The sequence below is a fragment of the Trachemys scripta genome, chromosome 1, assembly GCF_013100865.1.
Source record: "Trachemys scripta elegans isolate TJP31775 chromosome 1, CAS_Tse_1.0, whole genome shotgun sequence".
NCBI classification, from domain to species: Eukaryota; Metazoa; Chordata; order Testudines; family Emydidae; genus Trachemys; species Trachemys scripta.
Window position 1 is genome coordinate 5969603 of NC_048298.1, and position 20762 is coordinate 5990364.

General features: G+C 42.1%; 1 protein-coding gene across 2 annotated transcripts in view; it reads right to left on the reverse strand.

The window, feature by feature from the left end:
- Nucleotides 1-5450: 5450 nt before the first annotated feature.
- Nucleotides 5451-20762, reverse strand: part of NET1 (neuroepithelial cell transforming 1) — a 77024-nt gene continuing 61712 nt past the window's right edge. The window contains exons 1-10 of one of the 2 annotated variants that reach the window (XM_034764188.1): nt 18861-19131; nt 12991-13098; nt 11935-12102; nt 11033-11095; nt 10417-10513; nt 10198-10274; nt 9443-9700; nt 8718-8888; nt 7846-8032; nt 7085-7485 (exon numbers count right to left, since the gene is read on the reverse strand). In XM_034764188.1, coding sequence (XP_034620079.1) covers nt 7085-7485; nt 7846-8032; nt 8718-8888; nt 9443-9700; nt 10198-10274; nt 10417-10513; nt 11033-11095; nt 11935-12102; nt 12991-13098; nt 18861-18953 — 1623 coding nt within the window. In that variant the 5' untranslated portion in view covers nt 18954-19131. Of the gene's footprint in view, nt 7486-7845; nt 8033-8717; nt 8889-9442; nt 9701-10197; nt 10275-10416; nt 10514-11032; nt 11096-11934; nt 12103-12990; nt 13099-18860; nt 19132-20762 lie in introns of those variants that run through there. The other variant, XM_034764178.1, reaches the window with a different exon arrangement.

Sequence of the window (20762 nt, forward strand, 5' to 3'; positions counted from 1 at the left end):
AGGCCAAGATTGGTCACGACCCAGTTAAGATGTGGGGATGGAAGGATCGCGGGAAAACCTAGCTGGGTCTGGTGTTGTCTGCAGGCTGCTCCGTGCTAGTAAAAATTAGCGTTCAGTTTGTTTGGGGGTTTTTTTGCATTAGCGTCTTTGCTAGAGGGTTCTGAAGGACGACCATGGCCAGTGCAACGTTAACGCCGGTCTCGCGCCGGCTCTCACAGGTTGCATTGTTTCTAGCTTGAGCAGAAGAAATCGTTAGCCGAACATGCGGACCTGGTTCAGCCGTCCCAGGGGCATGTGATTAATTTCAAGTCGAAGTTTCATGCTAGCAAAAGGGCAGGTCCGGAGGTTAAGGCCGTAGATTCAGTACCCGGCTCTACCGCAGGCTTCCTCTGGGAGCTTGGAAAAGTCACTCAGTCTCAAGGGTAAGCTACGGACAATGCTCACTCTGCCTACCTTTTGTCCCTAGATAAACTGTAAATTCTTCATGTGTTTGCCTAGTGCCTGGCACAACGGGCCTTGAGATACTTCTCAGGCTCCCATTACCATAACATCCAAGCACCTCCCAATCTTTAATAGAGTCATCCTCATAATGCCCCTGTGAGGCAGAGCTATTATCCCCATTTTACAGATGGGAAACCGAGGCACAGAACGGCTAAGTGACCCGCCCAAGGTCACAGTGAAAGTCAGTGGCAGAGCAGGGACTTGAACCTAGGTCTTCCAGTTCAGTCCACTGGCCCATCCTGCCTCGCCTGATGGACTCTAACGTTGGGCGGTGCAACTGTAATACTGTAGTGGCAGAAACTGGCTGCGCAGTGGTAGAGGGTTTATATGCACTTCAAGCGAGAATGGAGAGCGTCCTGGTTTCGTGTCTTTCCCTCTGCGAGCTCTGCCCTTGCAGTTCCTCCGTCCCATAGCACAGGACGGGGAGCCAGGGCACTGGGGTTCTAAAGGGCTTGGGGAGCCGTGGATGAAAAGCTCTAGGTGTCAGTATTAGTCTTCTCATCCAGGGATGAACATTACAGGGATTAAAAATACAGGGAGAGCATTACAATGAGACAGCTTCTGGCCTGCTAAATTCGCTTCCCTCAATGGCCTTGTTTCTTATCTGAACCAGTTGCTTTACCGAAGAACTGGCGCTGGTGGAAGAGGCAGCCATCAGCAACGGCTGTTGCAAGGGAAATCTAATTATTAACCCACACAACTTTCTGTGGGTTTTACCAACAGGAACGACGCCTCATCCGGCTTCACTAGCTCATAATCCACTTCCTCATCCAAGCCATTAATACAGCTATTAATTTACAACCTACTCTCAGCCTGTCTTCACTTGGCGTAGCAGCTAGGCGGGAGGACACCCTGCTTATTACTCTATTCCACGGAATAACTTTGCTCAAGCGTATTGATTTCCCATAGTTGTTTGCAGTGGTGGTGTTGCCGTGTCGCACCCAGGATGTTAGAGCCACAAGGCGGGTAACAGCTTTTATTGGACCAACGTCTGTTAGGGAAAGAAACACGCAGTCGAGTTCCACAGAGTGCTTCTTCAGGACCTGCGTGGCGTTCGAAAGCTTGTCCCTCTGGTCCACTAAAAGCTATTACCTCACCCACCTTCCCTTTCAGAAGCTCCGCTGGCTTGACCCGGTCATGTCCTATTTGCCCCAGGTTATGGTGGTGGCTGAAGCTACACATGATCCTGTATCCTTTATTCCCGCCGGCAGAGAGGAAGGATGGCTCTGTGGTTAAAGCACATGAATGGAAGTCAGGAGCCCAGCACTTCATTCCTGCCTCTACCACAGATGTCCCGTGTGACCCACGTTACACAGGGCCTAGTTTTCAGCAGCGCGTTCGTAACCCCAAATGAAGTCAATGGCAGCTGCGGGGTGGGAGAGGTCATATGAGACGAGATAATGAACTTCCAGCAGCAGGCTCAGTAGAAAGTAAGGTTAGTGCTTGTTCAGGGAAACACCTGCCAGCACCAGTCTCACCTCAGGGTAGGGAGGAGGCCTACCCCAGGTAGGTCAGAGCATTCCCATTTCACTGATGTAGACAGGACAGCGAGTAACTCCAACAGACCCGGTTGGACAATGCCCTGTGACACTGCTAAGTCCTTTATCGTCTCCTGAACAAGGAGCCGGGGCAGCTCATCTCATCACACTGGCTGTGTGGCTAGTTCATCTCCCTCATGCATGGCTATTACTTCTACTACGTGTCCAGAAACTTCCAGCCTTAATTACTGACCGAGAAGCAACAACTAAGAATGAAAGTAAAGTTCCCACCCCGGGAGCACAACGTGTGCATGCGTCTCTCTCTTTTAACATGTCGAAGCAGCCCCAAGAAGAAAAGGGCTGTCACCCCTCCAAGAGTGGCTGAGTTTTTAAAGTACTGTAAAGAGGGAGACACACACATTGTACTTTCAAGCTAGATACACAGTGATGGTGCTCAGTGCGTCTCTAGCTTCTTCACCCCTGAGTCTCTGGGTATTATTGATAAATTCACTTTAAAGGAAAATTATATTCGCGCTTCCCAACTGATTTGCTGTCTGTGGCTAACTCAAGACAGCCGCCATCTCTTACTTGTTCTGACAGTCACTACCCAGGATTTTCCTGCTCTTCAGAGAGTAGCCACGTGGCAAGCGAGCTGAGCTCTTTATTCCCAGCGAGTTAAAATGTTCACTTTTCCAGTGTGTGCGTTCTTTGTTTTGTTTTTGTCAGCTAACAAGTTGATCTTTCTGCCAGGACAGGAACTGCCTGGAGAACAGGATCATTCCTTGAAAACCCCACTGGGAAAGACTCCCACATTAGTCAACACCAGTTGTTACTTGCACTTGCTTCCAGGAGTTTGAATTTTGCACCCTTACACCGAGTAAAGTGTCTTACTCCTCACAGCTCCTCTACCAGATGTGTAGTTCAGAGGTCAGGTAGCTGCTAGGGCATTACTTGGCAGAAATATTACTGGAATGTCTGCTAAAGCTCTTTGCCAAATGTCCTGACATTGTTCTGGGGAAAGAGGCACTGGTTCCTAAGTCCCTCTCCCAAACACGCATGTATGTATCCTATTCTTACCCGTCCTTCGATACTTGCAGATAGTAATCCTTTGTTTCTAACAAAGTATTGCAAAATAAGAGTCTTTTCTAAGTGGCTGTTTTTCAAAATGGGACAGTGAATCCTTCTGATCTGTAAGACAGTAAAATGAGCATCTATCTTAGTAGTGCATATGGACCCAAACCGTTGTTTTTGAATAGATCCATCTGGTTCTTAAAACCCCCTTTCCTGTTTATGAGAACTCACACCCTGGCTGGGTCTACACTAAACTTTTCCCCCCAACATTTCTGACAGTTGCTACCTCCCAGGCAGCATGGCCAGGGACAGTAGATGGTTTGCCCATGCCCTCCAATGCTGTTCAGAGCAGATCTAGGGAACATGAGAGCTGAAATACAAACAGCCTAGCTCGGGGGTTCTCAAACTGGGGGTCGGGATCCCTCATGGGGTCAGGAGGTTATTACATGGGGGGGTCACAAGCGGTCAGCCTCCACCTTAAATCCCGCTTTGCCTCTAGCATTTATAATGGTGTTAAATATATAAGTGTTTTTAATTTAGAAGGGGGGTCACACTCAGAGGCTTGCTATGTGAAAGGGGTCACCAGTGCGAAAATTTGAGAACCACTGGCTAGACTAGAACTTCCCCTGTTGATAGCACCAGTAGATCTGCAGCAACGATGGATGATTTTAAGAAAAAATAATCTAATGTGACTAGGCCTCTGTGTTTAAAAGCCTGGAGTGAACTTTATAGGAAGTGATGATAATTCAGTAACCAGGTAAAGGCAGGCTATGTTTGTGTTCTGTACAGGGTCAAGGACAATGGCAGTACTCAAACATTAACCCAAACCTAACTACCCAATACAATATCTGTTGTATGGGTTATATAGGGCCAGTTGTCTTATTCATTGGATGATCACTGTCTTTTCTGACTAGAATCCTTGTTGAATATGCCCTACTCCATCTGAATCGGATTTTCCAGAGATCACATAGGTAGAGCAACTCAATTACTGCTTTTTAGATAATCAATCCCAATGCTCCGAGAGATTCAGGAATGCCACACCACCTCTCCCTTTGGCTTTCATTAGAAGATTGTGTCTATTTCTTGGCTGGTTGTTTAAATGAGTTATTTATAAATCTTTGCCAAGTAAGGATTTTCCCCTGGCCCCTCCTCCGCATTTTTACTGGGTGAGTTTGAAAGCAGTATCAGGATCATTTTTACACCTCAGTGGAATGTCTGTAGAGTTCTCTCTGATATGTCTGGGTCCAATCTGGTTTCAGGGGGATAACTGGAAGCTACCACCTCTCTTTTTTTCTTGTTCTTCTTTTTGCGGATACAGACTAACACGGCTGCTACTCTGAAACCTACCACCTCTCTGATACTTGGGGAATGGAGAGACGGGAAATTAAGTGAACTCTGTCCATGGTCACACATTATTGTTTGTTCTCTTTGTTGGCCCCATTAACAAAAAGCATGTCAGTACAGATGGTTTTCAAATGCTCCAACATCTGATTGGCAAAGCAAGCTCTCTCGGTGGGCCATGTACAGTATATCTTTACAGACTGTTCTAAGCAAGGCATTCACGTGGTCTAAAACAGAGCCAAGTTTAAAAATGACTATGCCTGGTCCACCCTATCCAGGCAAAACATAATTATACCCATTAGCCCAGACTGTTCCAAAATATTTTAGGCTATCAGTTCAACCCCAGAATGCACAGAGCCTTTCGATCTCAGGGAAAAGCCAGGGTGAAACAAGAATAGAGGGTCTATTGGAGGGCACTGACACCATCATCATCACTGGTTTAAATAGATATTTTTGCATCTGTAATTCCAGGAGTTGAGAAAATTAAAAACACACTGCTTGAATGAGAGCAATTTGGGTTGTATGCCCCTTTATAAAATGAGTTCTGCATGTGTCATGCATGGAAGCTTGCTGTTGTCAGAGTTCCATTTTGGAATCTCAAAGCAGTAAAAACTAGGCTTGTGTCTAGCCAAGTGTTAGGGTTATTGGTGCAAAGCTACTGGGTCATTCTTAGCCTTCCCAGCATTAGACTTCATGAAGTTCTTTGCAAGCTGGAGAGAGGACTTTGATCACAACCAGCAATGGCTCCCAGGAATTGCAGAGCCCACATCTCAGGCTGGGTGTATTTGACAATGACATTGGGGTTTGCAGATTTACAGCAATGTGCCCTGTCCCTTCTTATGGCACCTCATTCTGTAAAACCCCTTTGTCATGTGAATCTACACAAGTAGTCCCATTGCTTTGGGTGGGTCCACTTTGAGAGAGGGTTTGTTGAATCAGTAACATACCCTGGAACAAAGAATACGGCTTCCGGAGAGGCATGGTATTTGTGACCAGGAGGATTTACTCAGGGATATTTCCACTTCCCCCCTTGCATCAACATACACAATACAAGCGAGATGCAGTCAGGAATTTAATTGTACTTGGCACTTTAAACTGTACAGTACATTACAGAGAACCATTCATTTTGTTGTCTATTTACAGTCTCTTCTGATTGTTACCACTGCCAGCCCAACAGCTGGCACATAACAACTCTTTATATCGGAGTTACAGACGCTTGAAGACTGATTAATGTAATGCTTTAGGATCCATATTATGTGCTTTCATTACTGTCTTAATGAAAGGAAAAAACCTTATCATTTGAATTGCAGCTGTTGCCACTTTGTACAATTGTTCCTCTGCCATTTTGCAGCATAAGGCTTACTGAGTTACTTTCGTTCATCCCTATGATTTATTAGGCCACCAAAAATGTGTCAACTTTGTTATTATTACAAGTATAAATACTTGATCACTTTCCATTTCTTCTCTCCCTAACATCACATCCTCTCTCTTCTCCATTCTTCTATGACATACCATATACCCTCATGTTTGCCTCCAAAACTGTCTTTCCTATTCCAATGAACTTAAGACATTTCATTTTGCCACATAAAGCAAACAACTTTCTCTTCTCCGCTATTTGCCACTGTCAATGCTTCTCTCCACTCAAACCTTCTGCGACATTCTTAAAGCCTTCTTCAGCTCTTATTAACAGTTCTCTTTCAGTAGTCTAGAGCACACACAAGCCATTTAACTTGCTTATAACCAACTCAAAATGCTACACTGAGTGAGTTGTCTTCCCTTATTCCTATCAGCTCAAAACGCTATGGCTTGGTTTCATTTTGCAAAGTTCTGAATCGACTTTAAAAAATAGAAAAAAAAAATATATATATATATATATATATACACACACACACACACAAAAAAAACAGAATGACATTTTTGAACAAAAAAGGTCAAGTACTTAGAGAAAATGCCAAGTTCAAAGTCTCAAAATACAATACACTGAAATAATTAAAAACGCAAAACAAAAAGTTCTAAAAAAACCTATTGTAAAATATAAAAAATTAAATACCTGGCAGGTTATGTAAATGAACATGAGGAATGTACAGCGAGCAAACAAAGATGAAGCGTTCCAGTAGGTAAAATGGAAAAAACTCATTGAACCTGGGGTCTGTTTTTTAAAACATTGTATTGCATGAAATAAAATAACCAAACACTGCAAAACATGCATCTCCTCAGGGTAAGAATACAAAATTGCTCAGATTTAAGTTCTAACTTAAAAGTTCTTTTGCAACATTGATCCAAAAGTTATGAATGGTGCATAGCCTGAAACTTGCTGGATTTCCCTCAAGGGGCAGATTTACATTATCGCCAATACAGATTACTTGATGTTTTCCAGTTTCAAATATGGTACCATAACACTGCTTTGGAAAACTGAAGTCTACTCTTGATGTCTGCTATTAAATAACAGTCAAAAGCAGGAGAACTTTTGAATCATTGTTTATTTCACACTAGAAATCTGAATCAAGGTTGCCGTATCTTCTTCAAAAAACAGACTCCAGCCCAACAGTGTTAACTGCATACCAGTAGCTGCCATTAAACAAAATACACTTATTTCAGCAGATTAATCCCATTATGCTCACGTTACAAGAAGAAAAATGTACACATTATTTATAAATAAACAGTCCTTCTGCTAGGAAATCCCTGGGCTCCTTTTACACTAATGTTTCTTTCCGTTTGCTGCTTAACGACTTCTCTCTTGTTCTTTTGTGCCCAGATTGTGTTCTGTGCGTTTTCACGCTCTTGGTTTCCTCCATGTCCATAATGGATCCACACTCTGATGCGTTTTCGTCTAGTTCCATCTGAACTATACCAGACATATTGGACTGCCTCCTCTGGACTTTGACGTTGGAGGCAGATGGGTTGTTCTCTTCGGACTCTTCACTGAGCTCGGGCAATTCTGTCAGGTCTGCGGGAGCAGCAGTCCGCTGGAAGGGTGCGATGGCCGTTCTGATACAATTAAACCACTGCTGCTTGTGGAAGATATCATTGGCCTGCAGTGTGTGGGACTGGCCGGAGGAGGGGTCTTGGAATCGAACCCTGAAGATATTTTTAGCTAAAGATAATCATAAGAAAAGAAAAATCAGTTCTGCAAATTAACACTTAAGGATTCTATTGAGACTACTGTCCTAAACAACTGTACAACTACGTTTATGGAGGAATTTCTCCAAACATGTGCATTGAACAGAAAATGCAAAGCAGCTAGTCTGCACACTTGATTTCACCATTTCAGACACAATTCACTTATGACAGTGTAAAGGCAGGTCACACACATTTCCTGCCTGCTCTCTGAGTGGGACTTTTAAAGTGCAGACAATAAGTACTAAGACCTCCCCACGTGCTAACACAATTCCTTTACACTGAGTGGCTTGACAAGTGTGCATTACTAATGAGGACTAATTGGCTTGTTTTATACCTTTATCTGAATTGCCAAAAGCCCCTCTGAAGGACCCTCCCATTTTCACATCGCCATCCTGCAGGTCCTCCAGCACCAGCTCCTGAACTGGGATCGGTTGTCTGTACACCTGGTAAGAGTGACGCTCATTACGAGTGACTGGCCGAGTTAAAACCAGGATGTCTTGGAAGAGGAAGACATACAGCTTCTAAAAGAGGAAAAAAACCAGACAAGCCTTGTTGGAATGTTTGCGTTTATAGTCTTAGATTAAAACACACCATTCTCAAAATAGTCACATCACTCTGGTTTGAGGCTACACTATTGTCAATCCTAACTACATGAACCTCGTTAAATGTCCTGTTATAGTACCCCTGTAGTAATACAGGACCCCTGACAATGATATTATTTTTATAAGACTGTGGGCCTGAATCTGCTCTCTGCGTATGTCCACTGTTCTTTGTAAAGCTACATACAGTGTTGTTGTAAAGCCAGTGCAGCTCTATCAGATGCTGCTGTAATTAAGATTACTTGGGGAGAAGATAAACCGTTGTCACTTCATTTCCACTCAAGCAGCTCTGTGCAGACAGCATTTGTTTGGAAGAGCTGAGGGACAGATTACATCATTGGGAATGTCATGACACCTTCAAAGTAAATGTTAAGACAGGAAATCCTTTTTGATTGACTGCTAAATGCATAGCATGCTTTCTTTGGTAGTTTTAGGCTAATGATTTTGCAATATCTGAAGGCCCTTAGAAACACTGGCAGCAGCCCTGCTCTGGCTAACAACCAGCTCCAATCCAGCCTTCTCCAGAGGCCAGGATGGAGGGGGAGGAAAGCTCCCAATTTCATGCTTTCAAATGAACATAAAACACCAATAATCAGACAAAACTTACATGCCCATTCTTATTCTTCAGCTCCCCATGGCACAGTAACACTTTACTGGCTTCGATTCTAGGGTCCTTTTGCTTCTCGTCCAGATAGTCCAGCTTGTCGATGTAATACTGACATTCCGATTCTCCCTTCTTCAAGTTGATGTCAGAGAGGACTCCTTGGATTATAGAGATCTATAAAAAAAATAGGTTTTAAAAGTTTGATTGCAGGGGATTTATTCTTTAGTTTACCCAGTCTTTAAGCTCTGCTATAATAACTACCTTTGATCCTGTAAGCCAGGGGTGGCCAACCCGTGGCTCCGGAGCCACGTGCGGCTCCTCAGAGGTTAATATGCGGCTCCTTGTACAGGCACCAACTCTGGGGATGGAGCTACAGGCGCCAACTTTTCACTGTGCTGAGGGGTGCTCACTGCTCAACCCCTGGCTGTGCCACAGGCCCTGCCCCCACTCCACTCCTTCCCACCCCCTCCCCTGAGCCTGCTGTGCCCTCGCACCACCCGCTCCCCCCCAGAGCCTCCTGCAAGCCATGAAACAGCTGATCAGGAGGTGTGGGGAAAGAGGGAGGGAGAAGTGCTGATTGGCAGAGCTGCCTGTGGGCGGGAGGTGCTGGGAGCCGGGGTGGGAGGGGAAGCTGATGGGGGGGGAGGGAGCTGCTGACGTATTACTGTGGTTCTTTTTCTTATAACCCCAGAGTTATATGGTTATGTAATATCTTCATTATTACTTACTGCTTCTTCCAAAATCTTGACATCAGCATGATCTTTAGGAGTATGTTTAAGAATTTCTTTTAAGAGCAGTGGATATTTCACCAGCCGACTTCGAGGAATATCTAGGAAGCTCCAGAGGTCTAGCTTGCGACTGAAAGGGGATTCAAGACAGCGCTGAAGGAAGTCCTGGACTCTACGGTCTTGCTTCTTCTGATCCAGAAGAGCTTTGGCTGCCAATTGGTTACTGCAGTAACCTTTGTAGGCATTAAGTCCTGGTAACTAAAAGGACAACAGAGCAACATTTATGAATTAGATTCTTTTGAGGGAAGTACTGACCCAGAGGAACATGTCACACTTATGCAGTTGGATTATCACTTAACAGAATATTTGGTTTTCACTTAAAACGAATTAAAGATTTAAATTGCATATGTACAGTTAATTCGTGGAGGGAATGGAAGCTTCACGTTCTGCATCTAATCCTTTGAAGTTTGAGGTTAAACTGTGATAAGAGTCCTGCGATCACCTCACTTATAAAGGGGACCAGAAAATACAGACACTGCAAATTTAAGTCGACACGGGTGAGATTCTGGTCCCACTGGTGTCAATGGACTCCAATTGATTTCAGTGTAGCCAGGGATTTCACTCGAGATCTTTAACTCAAGGCAACAAGAGCTTGTTGCTTTGTAGCTTCTAACTTCAAACCTCATTTAAACTCATCATAGTTTTATGTCTGGTTTCCACAGCTCATTAGAATAAATAACCAAAGTGATACTCACCCATTTCACAAGTATGGGCCCAATCTGTCCCACTGTTCCATCAGGTCTTGTTGCTTCTCTTAGCCTTGCCAAGAAGTCTGAAATTTACAAGCAAAAACGGGAAATGCTACAAGCGTCTCAGGTATGAGTCATTAAGGCTTTAGGACTTGAATGAGAAAATACAGATTTTTTTAACCATTGTCCAAGACACTCCACTGAAAATTAAGTAGCTGCTCTTACCTTCATGCAGAGGGATATAAGAATCCAAGTCCCCAAATATGTGTGTAAGTTCCTCCTCCGCCATGATGGACAGTTTCAACATGGGGTCATGATAAGCCTGTCAAGGAATAGTGCCAAATTGCGTCAAGTTCCTCCCAAAGAAAGTTATTAAATGCAGTGTATATTTGGGAAAATATTTGTAGCTCTACAGTTATCAAGAGCGGGAAGGTCTCATGTGCAGCCCAGGTCTGACCCTGCACGCATGGACGCTAACAGCAACAATTCCACTGACTTCGATGAGTGCAGAATTGAGCCTTCTATACAGGTACTAGGACCACAAAAGTGAAGAAAAGATTCTAGTACATAAACTGCTCCCAGGTTGACTTTTCTATGGGGAAGAGTCCCCACAAATATCTGTTGTGGAACTAGTTTATTGCAGAGTATCCTTTTCCACCAGATTTATTATGAAACAATCCAGTACAACGACTATAGGACTGTTCACGTCACCATTGTTAATGCAATACACAGTGGGTTCAAAGCCTAGTGCTAATCCACACTCTGTTTGCGCACGTGAAGATGACCTCATTAAGCTTTTAGATGTGATCACTGACCATAAGGAAAGAAGAAAAATACTAACCTTTCTGGCAAGCTTAAGATCCTCAATTAAATCCTGTTCTCCTCTGGACAGTTCATATATTGCCTGGGAGAGAGAGCAAGAGAGAGGGCAAGACATTGAGTTATTGCCTCATTTTAGAGCACAACGCACGCAATTAAGTCTAGCTGCTCTTTGAACGTGAACACATGGCTACGTTATGTACTTTATACCCTGTTTCTGTTCAGTTTTTGATAAAAACCTTGAAGTGTGAGTAACAAATCAAAGTCTCTGCACAGTCTGAAACAAGCAAGGTTCTGCTGGCTGCCTCGGTGTTACAATCCAAAGTAATTCCTCCCTCTTCCTGTGTGCTGAGAAATGTACACTACTTGTAACTGTGAAAGCTTTGAAACTAACAGCCAAATTAAATACTAGAACCTGCCTACTCACGACTTTTGCATCTGAAGTGCAGAGATTTACCTGAAAAGAACGTGAAGGTCAAAATCCCCAAATTCATTACTCCGTTTCTACTTAGTCAATAGGAGTGCTGCCTAAAAACTAAGTATACAAAGGCCCCACCATTTGGCCCTTAACACACTGTCAAGAGCTTTTAGAGGAAGAAATCTGGTCTTAAAAAAAGAACTCTCTAGTCTAAAATTTCAAAAGTGACTAATGACTTTAGATGTGCTGAGCACCACCTTCTGAAAAACAAGGCTTCCTTGGGGCATCTGAAGTTGGGCACTCAACATAACTAATCAATTTAGCAATAGAATCCTTAATTTTCAAAAAATTAATACAAGTGGATCATTTCCCCTAAGTCAGGGCACACCGCAGAATACAATCACTTTAATGAACAACAATTTCTCCCTCCCCCTTCATCTGCTTCCTCTTCCTCCAAACTGGATAACTAAAGGCACCAAATGCCTACTGGTTGATTGACAGCCTACCTCCTGGCGTTTAATTTCTTTGGTGCTCAGAGTCTCTTTCATGTTGACATCTAACATCTCTGACCAAAGGACACTGTTTCTTCTTTTAGGTGGTGTTGGAGCAGCAGATCTGCTACATGACTTCTGGGAACAGCTGGGGGATTTGCTGTCACCACGGAGGGAAAGTGACTATTGGAGGGGGAAAAAAATATATGAAAAGTTTAGTTCTTGCAGATGTACATTAATGTCATCCATACACCACTCCCATCCCCCCTTTGCCCTTCCTCTTCTGCCTAGAACAGGAAGACACATTCAGGAGACGCTTTTCCTCAAGTAAAAGGAGTATTTCATAACGGGTGATAAAACCCCCATGATCTGCAACTGCCAGACTCTTTCCTCATACCCCTCTCACCACACTGTGAACCAGAATCGCTTCTGGAGGAGGAAAAAACCGGAGACTGAAATCTAGTTACAAGGCACAAGGAAACGCATAAATTAAGACTCGTTCCACCTCTGGGTTCTGGTGACGCTAACAAGCTAATTGAGCATTGCTCTAGTGATCTGCAATGTCTCAGTGTGGGTTCTAGAGCTAGTGTAATGTAACTCTGTGTTCACGCACACAATAGAATACAGACCATGTACATTACTAGAATATGCACTGATTCGCGTATCAGTTCACTCCCTCCTTGTAAGCTGGTTTATTCCTTCCCCCTTGCTAAACTGCAAGCAACCTGGGTATTTTATACTACCTCAATAAAACCAACGGAAGAAGCAATCTATTGACCGTCTTAACTCTTCACCCCTCTCAATGTGCTTGAGTGGCTCAGGAGTATAGAAGAAGTCATTCCTGGAGCACATCAGATTTGATCTGCATCTAGGGACCTCATCGCACTTAAGAGTTACTTATCAGGTGTGCATTCAAGGGAGCTTTTTACACCGTGAGCTGGGGTGGTTTAGGAACCTGCAGCTTCTTTCTGTGCACTGATTTGGTATGGGTCAGTTTCCCCAAGAGATGCCTTGAAATTATGGCATCAATTCCACAGGGCATTATTGCTTCCATATTCATATATTCTTTACCTGTATTGTCTGACCAAAACGCCGGACTGCACCATTTCTTACAGGGGAGATCAAGTTCGCCAAGGATGTGACCCGAGCTAGAGGCCGAATCCGCTTATTACTTGGCTCCTGTAAGTTATAAACAAAAAAGAACAGACTGTACTGACTGCGGTTTACTTAGTCTTGATGTATCAATGCTGCCCAGACTTGTCTAAGGCATAAACAGATTTAGAGTTTCAAAATAGAGAAAAGCACAGTGCTTTGAAGCAGTCGTCCCTCTTAAAGTCAAACCTGAAACTGTCAATATTTAAACAGGAAGGTCACACTCAAGTTGCAGACAAGTTGTCCAGTGTTGCAAGAGGCAGGGAGAATGGAATCCATTATAATCAGGGTGTTCAAAATTAGTTTTGAACAGTAAATAGGTAAGACTCAATATGGCTTCACTTTTCTTGTGAACAGTTGGAGATACATACACCTCAGCTGGTGTGACTTGTCACCACCCCATTGATTGAACTATGGCAAATTTACACCAGATGAGGACCTGCCCTTTTAGTGTTAGAACTGTGTGTTTTCTCCCAAGGAGAACATGTTTTCCATTGTTTTATTTTATTTTGGAGGCAGGAGGCATAAAGAACAGCTAGCGCGCAAGGCAGTTTTATGTAGCTAACATAACAAATGGCAGATGTATTACATGCTGAACATTCCAGTGAAGTACAGGTAAATATGGAGGGAGAAGTCAGCTGATTAAATTTAAAGCCTTCAGTCTAGGATATATTTTTCTAAAATAACAGATTCTCTTTCATATCATTTAACTCTGAAAAGCAAAGTTGTTGATTTTGCATAACACTGATTTGTGCAACGAGTGTCGTCAATAAGTATTTAAAATTCTGGCTCTTAACATCAGATATGATTTTAATAAAAGAATCAAGCGAGGGTAATTCCAACGTACGATTCCTGATCCAGAGTAACTGTCCTAAAGGAAAGATATGCACAGTGGGAGGTAAGGCAAGGATGGAATGAAAGTTTGATGCTAGAAGAAAAACTGCAAGACCAGGCAAAGTATTCTGGGATAAGTAAAAATAATTGCAAGTTACATATCTATAGTGAATGGCACTGCTGAAACTGACTGCCTGATCACAGTGATACTTCAGTTAAGGTTTACTATTGTTATGTTTACTTTAAAAGAAGGTTTAGACAACAAATGTAATGAGTTAACCTAATTAGCTATTTTATCAAGGTCTTATCAGCCACTTTTGGTTAATTATGGTGGATTCATCCCTAGTAAGTAGAAAAAGGTGGAGAATGAAAAGATTACATAAGTGATTGAGATGGGGGCCCCTACAGTCTCCATTTCCTGTCTCAGATTGCAAAGAAAGTACCTAAAGCCATAGACATTCTTTGCTCCTGTGTAAGGGTAGGGACAAAACCAAAGAAGGAGAAAAGGAACATATGGCACTGGATTTCGATCACATTTGCCATGGTGGGACTCAGGAAGAGTGCCACTGAAGGCAGAGGAGTTACACTGGGGTAACACCTGGGTAAAGGAGATCAGACTGAGGCCACACTATGAATGGCAACCATATCTTCCCATATACAATATTAAGCAAGAGATGAGTTAGGGGAAGATATAAATGAAGTCTTTAGAGCTGTAGGGGGAAAAAGCAGCACTTAATTTCAGTAGGAACAGGGGCATCAACTATAGGATGAAAAGAATTTCAGCACAGTATAAGATAGCTGAGGCCCCATTCTAACAATCTTAAAACAACTAAGATATTATAGGCATCAGAAAAGAGCTGCAAATAGGGTGACCAGATGTCCTGATTTTATAGGGACAGTCCTGATATTCAGGGCGTTGTCTTATACAGGCGCCTATCACCCCCCATCCCTGTCCTGATTTTTCACACTTGTTATCTGTTCACCCTAGCTGCACACAAAATGACATTAAGACTAGGAAGTTGGTTATCCATTTCATTTATGCGGATCATACTGGTCCCAGTGACTATTATTTGCAATGGAAGACTGATTTAACAGTACTAAATACAGAGTCCATCAGCAAAGAGATTATTCAAATGTTTAGAAAGGTCTGGCCCGTATTTCTTGGAAGAGAGGGCACCTTAATGAATTATAAAAGTTTCTGAAGGGAGCATTGGGATGGATTCTACAGTTCTATTTAACTTTATATCAAAGTACCAGAATGAGGGAACAGAAGCTAAGAAAGGCTTGAGAGTTAGTGAGGAACATAAGCAGAATTTATACAGACAATAACCAAATATGCAGATCTACCAAGAACAGAAATACAAATGAGATGAGAAGGAAGAATGTGGCACTGAAAAGGAAGTGTAAGAAATCTCAGTGCTTCAGATGGGATGTGTGTATAATATTTCTCAACTCACTCTGATAAAGGGTCAAAGGAGCAGCCTTTCTAGATCTGAGATACAATGACACACTATATGCACTAATGCACACATGTGAATGCCTTTGCAGCACATCTGTGCAAGACTGAAGTGACACATGCATATGCACAAGGTCTGGCAGAAGGCATTCCTTTCCATTTGCTAAGACAGTACAAAGGGGCTCCCTGTTTGAATGGATTTATAAATTACCACTCTTCAGAACAGATACATTGATACATGCCAACACTAGCGTGAAGTGAAAACAGCAAAAGTACTTCTCTTCCTTAAACCAAGAATAAAGCCATACACCCCAAAGTACTCCTGTGCATTAAGAAAGAATTTTGCACAAACCACCACCAGTACCGAATTAGCACAATCAAAGCTTTCTAGATAAACATGCCCTCCACCAAGGAATTCAAAGCCAGAGAGGCTTGATTACATGGAGAGAGAAAGATCGCCCAAAACAGAAACCACCATAACACAAACTTAGTTTGGCAAAAACCTGTTTTCCTTCCTCAATGGATAAATACTGCATTTTGCCATGATCTCACATCTGTATTTCAGTTTTGGGTTTAACTCCACATTAGGCCAAGTTCATCCCTGGGGTAAACTCCATTAGTTTCAATTGAGTTTATATTAGGCATGATATTGGCCCAGTATTTAAAAGTACTGCATTTGGAAACAGTAAATAGTCCAATGTTGGGTAGCTCTACTTACGGAAATCTACAGTTTCAAGAAAAGATTAACATTTATTAAACTTTCTTGGGTTTTAGTTAAGTGTCAGTGCTGCAATAGTTAACAGCATGTCTCTTTCCATTTGAAAAACCAGTTTTTCAAGGCCTTTTTTGTTTGTTTGTTTTAAACAAAGTATCTGGGCTAGACATTGCAGGCAAAGCTTTCACATTCCATTCAGAAGGTAGAAGAGGTAGAGAACAATTAGGAGTTTCTAAGTCCTTTTCCTTCACAGATACAAATTTGTCACATTTTAAAAAGCCACATTTTGTAGCTGATTCAGTCCAAAGTGGTTTCCGTTTTTCTTTAAATGCAAAAGGAATTAAAATGTTAAGAGCCTGCACTGTGCACAGTATTTCCTCCACAGTAATTCTTACAAGGATCATTTACTACGTCATCAAGTGTAGTTATACATTCTACATACAAGGGCATACAAACATGGGAAAAGTTGGTGACAAATTGAAAAAATATTCACAGCACAAATTACTGCCAAATGTTACCAGTGAGATTGAACTCACTAGTTCAAATATGGTCTGTCAGAAGTGCCAAGATGTAACTGCTATCTGAGAATTATTTAAAGATTTATGTGAAATGAGTCTGCTTGAGCTCAGTCTAGTTCTTAGCAGATAGTTGTCCACATCTCAAACTGAGTTTCAGCAGAGGCCAAGTACCGAACGGACATAAATTAAACCACCTTCTCGCTTCCTTGTCGTGAAGAAGGTGATAACGGTGGAGGGGGAAGCATTATGCTGTACCTCTTTGGTGGATAAAGGACTTCCCTGGCTGGGGACAGCAACGGAGTACTGACACCCCAACCAAAAATAACAATTACATGTCCAATACACAGCCTAACTTTAATAGTACCCTAAAACGTATAAATACATACAAGGATACAGATTTATTCCTTAAACTGTTTTTACCTTGTTTATTTCACAACGCTCTCAGCATCTAGTTTTTCTTATATATTATGAAATGACAGTAGTGACTCCTTAGCTGAGGTTGCATTTAAGTTTCTCTACTTAAAGCAGGATTATAAATGTTTTAGAAACTGATGCTAATAGGATGTCTTGTGTCAAATAGACTTTTACGGCAGAATTGACTTTTTTATAATGTACATCTTTTAACAAGATGATACCGTAGGCAGTACATTTCTACTGGATTACTGGACTTGTGCCTTCTGTCAACACACGAGGTATGCAATAATCCTCCAGGAATGCAATGGGACTGACTTACACAACATTAAGGTTGCAAAGCTTTTTTTAAAAAAAAAAACAACCTTACTTGTTTACACACATAGCAGACACCTTAACAGAAAAAACATCTGCAAAACAGCCAATAAGAAATAATGCATGAGTCATTAAATAGCGGGGTTTTAGAAAAAAAAGTCTTATGGAGGGAACAAACCCAGTTTAGGGCCTGATCCTGCGAGCATGCACATAACTTTACTCATACAAGTAGTCCCAGTGACTCCACGGGGACTACTCACATGAGCAACGTTACTCAGAGGCAAACACTGTTACAGGATCAGGCCTTTACACATTTAGGATAAAATCTTCAAAAAGTGTCTAAGACCCCTAAATCCCTTTTTAAAAAGTGACTTAGGCACTCCTAAATCACTTAAGTTCATAAGTCACTGAAGTGCTTTTGAAAGTTTTACCCATCAGATTTAAGTTTATGGGTTTCTACAAGATTGTCCTAAATCTTTCTTAAGATTTTTTAAAATTAATACTGTACTAAAAACAAACACAATGAAAAACAAAATAAAACTAATTCTCAAGGTATGGAAGAGAAACAGTGTAACCAATCACTGGCAGAAACACAAAAACATGAAACACCACTGATCACAAGTTCTTAATTGTATGCTCTCATGATAGCATTAAACAACACTTCAGAAATACTTCAACTTACTATAAAGATTGGGAAGAACTACCACACAATGCCAGCTTTTAGCTAAAACAGAATTATTAGAATTTTTTAAAAGAATGCCTTAACCTTTCTACTCTCTAACAAAAATAAAAATACGTAAAAACTCTGAATCCTGTGTCTTTAGTTGTATTCCAGCAAAAAGAAAAAAGATATTTCATTACCACAAAGTAATTCTATCCATATAATTCCTTGAGGTCAAAATTAAAATAAAGTCCAGACTAAGCAGAGGGTCCAAGACAGATAAACCATGGGTTTAAACTGCTTCCTGTTAGAGGAAGGGTATAAAATACAAACTTGGCAGAATATAAAAAAAGTTCAGACCTCTCCACTGCAATTTTCTGTTTTCTCGATCTACCTCAGCTAGGAAGGAAGTGTTTCTGAATGTAGTCCTGTGAAAATTGTCGTTAAAGCAGAAGTCTAATTACAGCAGAAAATAAACAAGTGTTCTATCTGTATCAGGTACGCATGTTCCAAAGTCCGCTGGTTTAACTGAAGGAAGTCTACTTCTATTTGGAAGTCAGAGACTAACTAACCAGAGTGGACAGAACTACTGGATTCAGTGCTCATTACTATTTTGTAACGCGTTAGGTCTTCAAGGCTATGTTGGTACAGTGCCTTGCACAATGGGGTCCTGTTCTCAGTTGCCCCCTCGCTGTTAGCATAATAAACAGGATAAATGCTAGAGCAGTTTTGCCATAATCTTTCTAAACACAAAATACATTTATAACAGTTGACAAGAGACAAAAAAAGTCAACGGAAAGCGGTTAGAATTTGGACCAGTTCACCAGAAGTTACACAAAGATAAAAGTATCCAAGCAGCAGGACCAGCATTAAACTTACCTCTTGTTCTCTGAAAGATTGATTCTGAGCATCTAGGACTCGAATCGTCCGTTTAATAGGAAGGAGACCTCCAACTTCATCATGAGCCACCATGCTGTCTCCTGCCTTCAGAAGCTTTAGTTTTAATCCACGTCCTCCACTGCTACTTTACTCTAAACTCCTCTCCGTAGCTATCAGAAACCTTCGGGAGGCTCTCGCTCATGTTTCCATGTGATAGCCCTGCCTGCCTTGTGAGCTGGGAGTTCAAAGCCCACAGACCTCAAGGCAGCGGGAGGGGCAGGAACATATGTTTCATGGGCGTGCTCCCATGGAGTCGTGTATCATTCGTTAACTGACAGTTAGTGACACACCTACGCCTCTCAGTTTACACACTGTGGGAGGACATCTTTTTGTACACGGAGTTGAAAAGCTGGTTTCTTCCCGCTCCGACATTAAGTAGTGTAACGAGTTTTACTACATAGGTATGCTTTGCTTAAGAGAAATTCTCAGCTGGAATAGTGTAATTCCTAGATCCAAGCGAAGAGAGATCTAAGCCAGCTGGACCAGCATTTCCAATACTTTTCTAAAATTAAGCTAGGCATTGCTATGCCAAGGCAATCTAATCTGAGATCCTGCCTCTGATACCAGCCAGGACCTAATACTGCAGAGCTTAGTCGAAAATTAAAATAAAAGCGGATGCATGCCAAATGCCTCCATTTGGAGGGACTCTGCTTGCTACTTTGTCCCTTCCACCCAAAAAGCCCTGAGTCCTAATCCAATGCATTTCAATGGAGTTGAAAGGTGTGGCCCTATTTAAGTGTTAGCAGGTATTAGAAAAGCCTTCCAACAGAGCTAAATATTCTTGCACTAAATCAGGGGTAGGCAACCTATGGCACGCGTGCCAAAGGCGGCACGCGAGCTGATTTTCAGTGGCACTCACACTGCCCGGGTCCTGGCCACCGGTCTGGGGGCTCTGCATTTTAATTTAATTTTAAATGAAGCTTCTTAAACATTTTAAAAACCTTATTTACTTTACATACAACAATAGTTTAGTTCTATGTTATAGACTTATAGAAAGAGACCTTCTAAAAATGTTAAAATGTATGACTGGCACGCGAAACCTTAAATCAGAGTGAATAAATGAAGACTCGGCACAGCACTTCTGAAAGGTTGCCGACCCCTGCACTAAATAAAGGAGAAGAGGCCAGGGGTGAATCCCCCACAGGCAAACAGACTGCACCCATCTAACATTGCAGCTGTGCCAGTTAAGATAAATGTTAGTCTAGATGATTTTATGATCACTTCCTTACAAGCCTGCTTACGCTGTCCCCCTGATGTCAAGCAGCAGTGAATTCCACAAGTTGAATATAGGGCACATAAAACAATCATTTCCTTTTCTCTCTGGTGTCACTGTCTCTCCCCACACTAGAATTCTTTTATCTAAAACTGGGCTAGGGTAAGTTTAGGGGTGATTATTACTGGCTGTTTTCAACTACCAATCCAGTTAACAATTGGACTGCAACAAAACAAACTGGCCCTCCCCAGAGATTGTTGTGAATTCCTCTTCTGCCAAACCTCCATTATTTGTCACACTCTCTCCTTCCACTTCTTTTTGTCCAGGTCTCTCTCAGGATTTACCCCCTTGCACCTCCAACCCTGAGCCCGTACATCAGGAATCTCTCTCTCTCCAGCTGAGAGAAACTAGGTTTCTTTCCACTGTGGCAGGCTGTGTGGAAGTTTCTGTGGAGCTATGGAAGAAGGTTTGCATTTTTTATGTTTATACAAAATGCTGGAAAGATTTTTTTTTCCCCCTTCAACCCCGGCCTTTTTTTCTGCCTTCATAGCCTGCCCTCCCCCACTCCCCCGCCTTTTTTATTTTTTTACAAAAATAGTTAAAAAATGCATATCTGATACTGATTTTCA